This window comes from Falco peregrinus, chromosome 6, assembly GCF_023634155.1.
Source record: "Falco peregrinus isolate bFalPer1 chromosome 6, bFalPer1.pri, whole genome shotgun sequence".
In the NCBI taxonomy this organism is placed as follows: Eukaryota; Metazoa; Chordata; class Aves; order Falconiformes; family Falconidae; genus Falco; species Falco peregrinus.
Genome location: NC_073726.1, coordinates 57,828,404 through 57,838,858, shown reverse-complemented (window position 1 = coordinate 57,838,858; position 10,455 = coordinate 57,828,404). Strand labels below are relative to the sequence as shown.

The 10,455-nt window shown below is 38.3% G+C and overlaps 1 protein-coding gene across 5 annotated transcripts in view; it reads left to right on the top strand.

The window, feature by feature from the left end:
* Window positions 1-10,455, top strand: part of GRAP2 (GRB2 related adaptor protein 2) — a 119,128-nt gene that overhangs the window by 81,301 nt on the left and 27,372 nt on the right. Inside the window, exon 1 of one of the 5 annotated variants that reach the window (XM_055808335.1) lies at window positions 4,956-5,090. The exons of the other annotated variants lie outside the window; for them this stretch is intronic. Coding sequence (XP_055664310.1) covers window positions 5,086-5,090 — 5 coding nt within the window. The 5' untranslated portion in view covers window positions 4,956-5,085. Of the gene's footprint in view, window positions 1-4,955; window positions 5,091-10,455 lie in introns of those variants that run through there. 5 annotated transcript variants of the gene reach the window in all.

Here is a 10,455-nt window from a genome sequence, read left to right as displayed (position 1 = left end):
AAACTGACTCCCGTGATATAGCCATTCTAGTGGGTTGGTGCTTTACTTAAATACTCCTGATGTTTGGTTATTACTGCCCCATGGATGTTGGACTTAGTCAGCTGGGCGATGTGGGTGAAAGGAAGGGCATCTTTCTTTTCTTTTGGCTTGAGCCCAGAACACCATCTCTGAAGTGTAGTTGCTGTAAACACTATTTCTAGAAGGATTTCAAATAGATGAGAATGAACAAAAGTGATCTTGGAAAGGGTATGAGTTCTTCCTGTAACCTTATTTTTTTTAAATTGTTCTGCTGATTAGAGAACTGTGCTAAAATGCCATTTAAATAACATCTAAGCAGGGGAGACTAACCTTTGAAGAATAAGCTTGCTAAGAATGGACACATTATCCTGGCACTAAGATCATAGGTCAGTACTGCAAAATATTATGAGATGAAAGAAAATTACTCAAATGCCTAAATGAACAGTATGCACCAATACATGATGATACTCTTTTTTCCTTTTCTTGGAGCTCCGAGATCCATCCTTCCTCCCCCTCCCCAGATCTATAACCTTTTTTACATATGGCTTTATCTTTTCAGAGCAGTGTACAGTACCAATTACATGCCACTTTTTCCCCTGAGTCACTGTAAGCCTTACGTTCTCTAGACTTTCCTTTCTAGTTCCCCAGTAATTTTTTATTATCTCATCATGACAAAACCACCAGTAACCCTTAAAGCACAAACTTTAACCCTCAGAGATCTGCCATTCCTTTTTTATTTTTAATAAACTAGCTACATAAATAACATCATGTTTCCAGGTTGTAGCCACTCCAAGCTACAGCTGAGTTCTGGCACAGGAGAAACACTCCATAACCCTGCAATCTAAAAGGGATTATTTTAGGATGGGAACAAACTTCTAAAATTGTCTCTGTGCATGAATGTGCCCTGGTAATTGTTTTTCATGCAGAAGTGTATAGTGGATAAAGACAGGATACTGGAGGCATTCTGTCTGACTGTTTGTACACAGCATTTGCTGTACCAGATCAGGCTATTCATCTGTCATATCCAGTAGGGTACCCAGATATCAAACCATAATGATTCTGAGAAAAATGACTGAATCCTCTATCAACCAAGTATGCAAAGCTCTACACAGTGATGGAACAAACACTTTCTAACAGGGTGGTTAGTTTACCGTTTCAAGCTGTATTATCAAGTTTCAAGCTGTATTATCATTACACTGACAGAAATAAGGCTACTGCTGAACCATGATGTGCTAGGATTCTTCTTTCTTGGTAATCCTAATAGTGTAATAGATCTCTGAGATTAAATTCACCAAAGCAAACAAAAATTTTCCCAATTTACTGTCAAAGAGAACTGAATCTAGTCTGAAAATACTTTCCCTGCCTGAACAACTGGTGAATCTTAATTCATTGAAGTCAAGTGCTTCAACATTCTTAGTAGAAGGGGATGAATAGACATGCAATATTACATTGCTGAAAATTATATAGATGTTGTCATAATCATGTCATTACCTTCAGGAGAGGCCATGTACAGCACTTGCGTTCTTTGCCTACTGATTTGATATAGCATATATTGCTATCTCCTCTATGCCAAGTAATTACACCTGTAATACATGCCTAAATGATTTAATACTCTCTTTTTTTTGCTGTAATAAGCCCATTTAATAATCAAAGCTTCTGAATGTTTGTATTGTCAGATTAGCTTTAAATGATGTTCAAGAAAATATTCTTCCTTTCCCACACCACCACAAGGCAGTTCTCAGTAGGTCTGATATCGCTGCTCACAGCGAGAGTTTCATCATTCAGAGCAGCAGCTGCTTCCCTCTGTTCCCAGCAGAAGTGAAGCCAAGCATCGCTGTTGGAAGATGGTGGTGCTGCAGTCTACCAAGAATACTGGTGTGAAGTGATGAACATTTTGAAAGGGCCATTCTAGCTGTGGGCAGCTCAGGTATCTTGAAAGCTCCATTTGTAGCATTATCTGAAGGAATGAATTAAACACCAGGGGTTTTTTTTTAAGAGAAAATTTTTCGTAAGAAGCATCATAGAGGTAAAAAAAAAATCTTGGAAAAATCTTCATATGTTGTCTAGGCAAGGTTTTTGTGATCTTCAAGTAGAATAAAAATCTAGATTAAACAATCCATTATGGAGGATATATAAACAAACAAAACATTAAGCCCAAAGTGTCAAGTTTCTTAAAGAACCCATATTTCAGAATAATTTTACTTAATGAATTAGTTAATAGGTTTACTTGTAACTTCTCTAGAAATTCATTATGTGCCCTTACAATTAGTGCTGTAATTCTTAATGTACACCGTGCTTCTCATACATAGAAAAAACACCATATCCTTATTTTAAATGCAAAACTCAGATCAACTGTAAGTACACAGATAGACAAACACCTCCATAGTATACACTAATTAATTTTATTTTTTTTACTCTTTTTCAACACTGTTCTGATTTGCTCCTCTTGACTGTTGAGGTCACTGTGGGAAACAGGGTTGAAGCAACCACAGGATGATGTCTGTAGGAATTACTCATTCACTAAAAACTGCAACTGCAGAATGTGTTTAGAAATATTTTCTTAAATCTCCAGGGCATCTGTGGGTCAGCTCTTTAAGCATCCTGAGCTTTAGTATTAATCAATTCTTTTACAGAAAGTCTTTAACTGACTTTCAGACACTGTTGACACTGGATGCTCTGCACTGACAGAGGTTATGTCTTCATTGCCAAAAAGAAGCAGTGCTTTAATATTCAAGTGGATTACCCCAGATATATTCCTCAGTGTGGAATCTCAGTGATTTTATGACAATGTGGCTAGCTGTGTTCAATACAATACGTACTTCAAACAGCTACATCAAGGTAGTAATTCCATTGGGAATTCACTATGGAGTAGCTGTCTTGATTAAAAAAAAAAAAAACACAAAAACAACTAAACACATCAGTTCTTGAGATACAGGCAAAGTCATGGCAGAAGAAAATCCAGGCCTCAGCAAGCTGTCATTCTAAAGAGAAAGGTAAATGAAGAGTGGGAAGTAGAATGGAGAGAAGATGAAGGGCTTTTTTTGAATGAGGAGCTCTCCCCGCATCGTTGTACAAGAGCAGTTGTTTCAGGATAGTTCTTTGGGTAGCCATCAGTACTCCAGAATAAGAGTTCCTTTACCTGCCTTGATTTCTATCTCTTTTGTAGGGCCTCAAAGCTCCCCACACCTGTTTTCACCTGTATTATTACTGTGTCGCTGTAACAAATCATCAGTGGTACTGCTCTCAGCTGAAGGATTCGTTTCCTCTCCACAGCCACCTTAAAGAGCTTTTACCATTCTTTGTGTACTGTAACATACAGAGTCACTGGGAATGGTAGCACACTTGTAGCCACTGCTTTGAGTCTTTGAAACTCTTTGTGATTTCATCTGGTAATTTTGGGGAGATTTCTAAAGAAATTCACAGCACTTCAGGAGATCATGTTAGTGATGAGATTCAAGCCCTTTCCTGTGAGTCAATACTGAATGATATGCCCTAGCACATTTCTTGCATGTGAGACCTACAACTGTAGGTTGATTGCCTGTGGTCATCAATTATCCTTCAGCTAATTGCACAAGTCTGAAGGAGTTTGCCCTGATAACCCAGGCAGATTTCAGTTTGCCTTCTGCACATCTGACATTTTTATTTTAATTGGCCAGTTGTTGCTTCTGCTCTTAACCTGCTGTGCGCTGCTGAAAAGCACTGGAGGATGGATTTCATTGTTAGGTGAAGGGATAGACACAGAGTCAGGGAAAGAAGCAGCCAAACCAGAGGTATCCTCCAGGGTAAAGCTAAGGTCAAAGGACACAGTCATCATATTTTAACATGCAGGTTTACCTGCTCAGCTAAACCGTACCAGAGCTGTCCAGAGAAATGCTATTCTCAGTGAGGCTGTGGCAAAAGAAGAGCTCATAATAGAGCTTCTTAATTAAAGTGCTGGGTAGTTTTAGCAAGAGAAGCCAAAGGATCAGCTGTAATCCTTCAAAACGCACCAGGGAGAAACTACAGTAGTGTGTGGCCCTTGCCAAGCACTGCTGCACACACCCCCCTGATGAAGCCTATCATGGTACCAGAAATACAAAGTGAGTCTGAATTTAATTCAAGATTTGTGAAACACATTGGGAATCTCTTGGGGTGAAGAGTGGTTATTTTCTTAATGAATTACTGCTGTTTTGAACAGTTTCTGTTCAGTATGCTTAGTTTTACATTTTTGTTCGAAATGGTTTTTAACTTTTGAGCAGGATGTTCTTTTGAAACACTGTTGTCCTGTTCAGTCTAAACAATCCTGATGTGATATTTTGAAGGGGGTGATTTTGAATGCATCAACTTCTGCTATGCAATCTCAGATGCCTAATTGACTTGAGCTTTGGAAGGGCTGAACATCTTCCTCTTCCCTTGACCAGCTGCAGAGATGAGCAAAGTCCAACCACTTTCAGACAAAGCAACCAAGAAAACAGTATCCCAAAATTCAGTGAATGCTTTGTGGATTAGCTTCTTTTATGAAGATGATCACTTTATTAAATATATTTATTTTTGTAAAGCTAAACTAAAAAGCAAGGCTCACATTCAAGACAAAAGAGACAGCCTACCATAATCAAATATAGCAAGATATGCAATAGTAATGAATCTGAACATTGCAGTTCCTTAAATCTGATACCAATTAAAGTAGATGTGAGTAGAAGAAACTGATAGGGAACACAATAGAAAATGGAAATGCAGTGAACGTTGTAGGAACTTTTTTTTTCATATGGAAGCAGAATTGCAGTGTTGATAACATTTTTAGATGTATTCAGTTTGGATAAAATTCACCCCATTTGGAAATATGGAAGTAATCACACTAATCCCTACTTTGAGGGGTTAAATCTCATTGTAGCAGTGCACAGGCCTTGTTTAAGTCTTGTGACAAGTAATTCTTGCCACTGGCAGGTTTCTCACTGCAGAGCCCTTACCACATTCACAATGTATCTTGAAGGGTGAGAGCTGCACAGTTCCTACCCTTTGCAGGTCTCAAAACTTTTTTCTGCGGACTTTCTAAGGTATGTAGAAGAGGAGCACCTTCTTGAAGGCTGTATGAGGTACGTGACATACAGTGTTCTCCACAGTGCCTAGCCAAGTAATTTTTTTTTTCCATTCTGGAATTTTTTCCTTCTTTCCTCTTTTACCTTGTTTTCTGAATTCTATCTATGAATAATAATTTTTTAAAGTTACATAATGAGAGTGTTAAGCACACAGAAGCTGGGAAATAATGATTGTAATGCTAGCCTCGTTTTTGTGTGTGTTTTGATAATACATAACCATTAGCACTGAAGTCAGTATCACCTTATAAATGGATATTGAAAAGAAATCTCAAATCATTTAAAGCAGATTTTCTACCTAAATGATTTTCCATGTCTTTGATCTAGACACGCAGATATCATTGCCTGAATGAGACTGGTGTTCCATTAGAGTAATCACCGTAGAAAAATCAGCTTACATTTTCATCTTGTATAATTTCAAAGTTAACGCTGCTGTGAGCAGGGGCTTGAACTAGATGATCTCCACAGATCTCCTTTAATCTAATTATCATATGATTCTATAGACAGCTCTGACCCATTGGTTTTTGTTAAATTGCATCATATGGAAGAATACCACTTGCTTCAAGTAGTTTGCATTATGAATAGGGAAGACTGTGAAAGGGTAAGGAAAAGAGATAGAAAAATAGAAATACAATAACCAATCCAACAGGTTGTCAATATGATATTAATTTCCTGACTTTTTAATATTTTTTTGCCTTCAACTCTTTTTCACAAGGTGATTCTTAGATGACAGCACTGCCATCAGCATAGTGTATTCTGGAGCATAACTGTAGGAACAACTGTGCATGATTGTCTTGTGTAAGAAATAGCATGTTGTCCTCTTCTCATAAACTGTAACATAATGTTGAATACAGCAACTGGCTTCTTCCAATATGCACACACCCATTTCTCAGCCTGAGAACAAAGTCAAGGTAAAACAATTAAGCCCATGATTAAGTGAATTGGTAGGACCAAAGCCAGTTCTCAGGGGGTCTGTGAACTGGTTTGCAGCTGTTGTGGATCATGTTGTGCCTCTGCCCTGATTGCCTATGCTATGGCATCCTTAGCACACCCAGAGTTCCCACTGCTACTCAAGACCCTCATGGATTATTCAGAGTCCTTTTGTGTGGAGTCTCCCCTCATTTTGTTACCAGTACCAATGGCTGCTAGACCTTTATGTACCTCCATAAGTGTGCTTTGGAGTGTATTCGCTAAGGAAAATTGGATTTCCATCTCATTCCTTTTTATGTTCTGTACAAAGCCAATACAAACACCAAAACAAGGGGGTAAATTGGAATTGAAATAATATGCCTGCAATTGCCACCCAAACAACTGTACAAATACATTTGCTCTAAACTTTTTGAACCAGAATTGCACCCATTTCTTTATTTAAAAATCTGTGTAGACCAGGCCCAATGTTTAGGCTTTCAGATAATGAAGCACATGATACTTAATATGACTAGAATACAAACATCATGAATGTGCACTTTTGTTTCCATTAAAGCATTTTTACTTGGAGATTTAAGTACCACCATTCAGTGGTTTGTATGCAAACTGTGGCACTCAGGAAAAATTACTGAAACTGAGAGAGACAATGTCCATCCTATATTCATACACCAAAGTTAATTGAGCATGGTATCAGTAACTTGCAGAATAGAGGCAGGGAAGAGGATCTGCAGTGCTTTATGCAGTAAAATAATATTAATAATTTAAAGGACACAATAATCTGAATATTACCAAAAAAACCCCAAAAACAGTAATGTGGATCATGGCAGTGCCCTTTACATATGTGACACCCTGCAAGTCTGTTGCTCTGGATGCAGATACATTGTTAGCTCTGTGCAAAACCAAACCTGACTGTTTTTAGCTTGAGGCAAGATACCAGAGCTCTGCTTGCCCCACGCAACTGATATTTCATCTCAAGAATTAGTTCCTGTGTGGCCCACTGATTCCATATGCACAGTGAGATCCTCTATCTTCAGTTTAAAGCACTGAGTCCTTGTGACATAGCCATGAGTATCTCATGAAGTACCTTATGTTTGCCTCTTCATCCTTGGAAAATATTTTCTGTGAGGAATTACACCAGGATCTTTGTCTCCATACTGATAGCTATTTTTTTTTTCTTAAACGAGAGCTAAGTCAGTGTCTTTGTGCAGAGTTTCAAACCCAAGTGCTTGAACTGGTGGGGCTCCTAATCCTCAGAGGTGAGCATGTACTTTAAAACGGCTTAATGCTTACAGTTTCTAAATATGCATGGATCAAACAGACTCCAGGATGAGCTATAAGAGTTCAGACTTTCTGCAAACTTGCACTTTAAACTGGAAGCCTAATCAGGAGTGAAGGAGTATAGTTGAGAGGTTGCCATGTATTCTTTCCATAGAAATCTTTAAGTAGGTGGTTCACTGCTGGCTGTGTTTGACTAACATATAAATTCCAGCTTCAGCTGACACCTGCTCATGCTCACGGGTGCTCCTTGTCACCCACATGCACACAACACATACCTACCCTCCAAGCGTACACAGACCAGCTCATTCACAGTTGCTCGGATTTGTACTTGCCAAAGAAAACGCCACACACATCACCTGAAGTATGTGCTGGGGCTTCTGTTCCTCCATTCAGGCATACTGCAAGTGAACATCTTTCATTTATAATCAGATTCCTAAAGATGCACATGTTCAAACATACTTTTGCTGGGATGTGTTCAGGCTTGCATGCAGAACACCTGCTCCTGTATGAGGGTAGAAAAGGCACTTCACATGATGCTGCATTCACCCAGTCATGCATGTAATCCCACATTCCCATACACATGCAGAGTCTGCTGTTTTCCATGTGTGTATTGTAGCAAATAATTTAAATCTTTCTTCCCGTCCTGCTTAACATGCAAATGTGGATAGCACATCAAGATTAGAAATAAATGCAGCAGAAAAACTTAAGTCAACCTGAAATGTTGAATGACTCATTCACACCCTTTGCGCAGTGTTCCCTTTTTGCCACATGTAATCTATTGAATAGTCTGAAGGCTGTGTGGTTCCCTGCTGCAGAGCAGCAATCGATCACTTGCTCACTGGAGGAGTGGGACCGTGATTATTTCTGCAGTGTGTACGGGGGTTGCACAGTGAGGTTCCAGTTAGCCTCATTGCCGCGAAGGTGCCCACGCTGTAGGAATGGGAAACGTAGGATGCCAGGACTGATCTACCTATAAGGAACTTTATGTGCCTAATTGTGTCTTGGTCTGCATGTTAGTTCAGTAACAAATATTCCTGCATCAGGGTATGACCTGGGTATTTTTATTCCAGGTGATGAGAATCTATTCCAATTTGATATAACTTGATTATGAATTAAGATAAACAAGAATGAGTTGTTCCTACTTCAGAGTAAAAATGTCTACATGTTAAATCATTCAGGAACTGCTGCTGTACTTGAATTTCAAAGGTATCGTAATCCAAGTGAACTAAAAAATGCATAGACAAACATGAAATATGTTCCACACTTCTACTTAAAATGGTGTGATTGCTGTGCAGAGACAAACCCCAGAAATAGTAACAAGCTGGCATTCACATTTACCTTATAAAGAGAAGAAAAATTGGACTGACTGTTGAAGTTGCATCTTCAAATGTATGAATTATTCTAATTGATTGCTTTCAAAACCCTTTCAGAAGCATTCTCAAATGCAGACGTATATGGGCTGACTTCAATTTATAGAAAGGCTCTTTTGTAGCACTTAGGCTTTGTAAAAGGGGTTCTGTGTTTAAATGTAAGTTGAACCGTGAAGATCCATTAAGCAGAAAAAACATAGTTAATACAACACAGAGGCTGGGAAGGTAAATGTGCAAGTGGTGACATTACACAACGAACGTACCACAGCAGTGCTCATTATACCACATAGCACATATTGCTGGTAGCATTTCAATTTCTCTGCCCTTACTTAAATGTGAAGCTTTTTATGTAAAGTATATCAGATCTTCTCAGAGCAAAGGTGGCTGCGAGCTGAAATTATGTGTAACGTGTGCAAGGTAAGAGGGCTCTGGGAATCTAATTATCAGATTTACTACATTTGTGCTTAGATTATCGTAGCTAAATGTATGTTGAACTCTCTTTTAAATAAAAGCACAAGAGAAGAGGAAAAATATATAAGGGAAAAGAAGTGAGGCAAACTTTTCAGTAAAAAAACACAACTTGTGCAGTCAGATGCAATTTTGTACAAAAATAGATTTATGGCTAAAATTACAAAGAAATGCTACCTTTCCTTGCTGAGCTAACTGTAGCTCTGCTTTTGTACAAAGCTGTATCTGTTGACACACAATGTAATTTTAGTACTAGAGTTCCAGATTTTGCACAATTACCCATGCTGCCAGGATTAATCTAACAGAAAAAAACACCAAGGAAAGTAGCAGTTTCATCACTGATCTTGCACTTCTTCCCATTTTACACAAAATTTTATCAGCTGGCCTGATCAAAGAAACATGCAGTAGCTGATTTGAAACATAATATTATGTACCCAGCAGTATATACTAGCAGATTTGCATATCATTTTGTTCGCATAACCCACTCAAATGTATTGCTATATAGTAGAGTCCAATATAAGATTAAAAACTATTTTTACCAGATTGGATTAATGCCTTAATGTAATGAAATCTCCAAGTTGTGCTATGCCCAGAAATAAAGAAATGATAGCTTTCTGTTCCATCCTTCATTTTTACACATGAAAAGAGGAGTTTAACTGCTGTGGAAATGAGCCGAAGACATAAGGTGAACTTACTCCTACTTTAGCACAAATATTTACAGATTTTTTTTGTAGATTTCCATTTCACATTGTGAAATGCGTGATCACGCATAGACAAAGGGAATTTACCATTCACATGCACATCCAGTTTGTGCATTTTCTTGTGCAGACCTGCATGAACGCCAGAATTGCTCAGCTCTTAGTAACAGTACAAGAGCTCAGATTTACAGAACAGTGTGTTGGATAGTGTCTGTTTTTTGGAACTCTCTGACAGTTAAAGCTGGAGATAATGAATCTTAAGTATTCTTTCCCTTATTTAGATACCCAAATATAAGGAAAGCACCTTGGAGTATCTGGATCTAATTGTAAGGTTTATTGTCTGTGGTTTGTTGGTTGGTTGGTTGGTTTTTATCAGGTCTCAAGGTAACAGATGCTTGATTCTGTTTTGACTCCTTTGCTTTGAAAATGACTTTTGGAAAATTCTGATGAAACATGTCTGAAATATAACATCACTCCTCATCCCAGTCTCTTGTATGATAAATTTGAGAAGTATAATTCTCCATTAGACTTGTTGCTAGCAGAACTGTACCCTGGAGCTGATCACAGCTGGTGTGATTCAGAGAGGGTTTGAAGGTACTTGTAATTATATCAAAGACCAGTTTT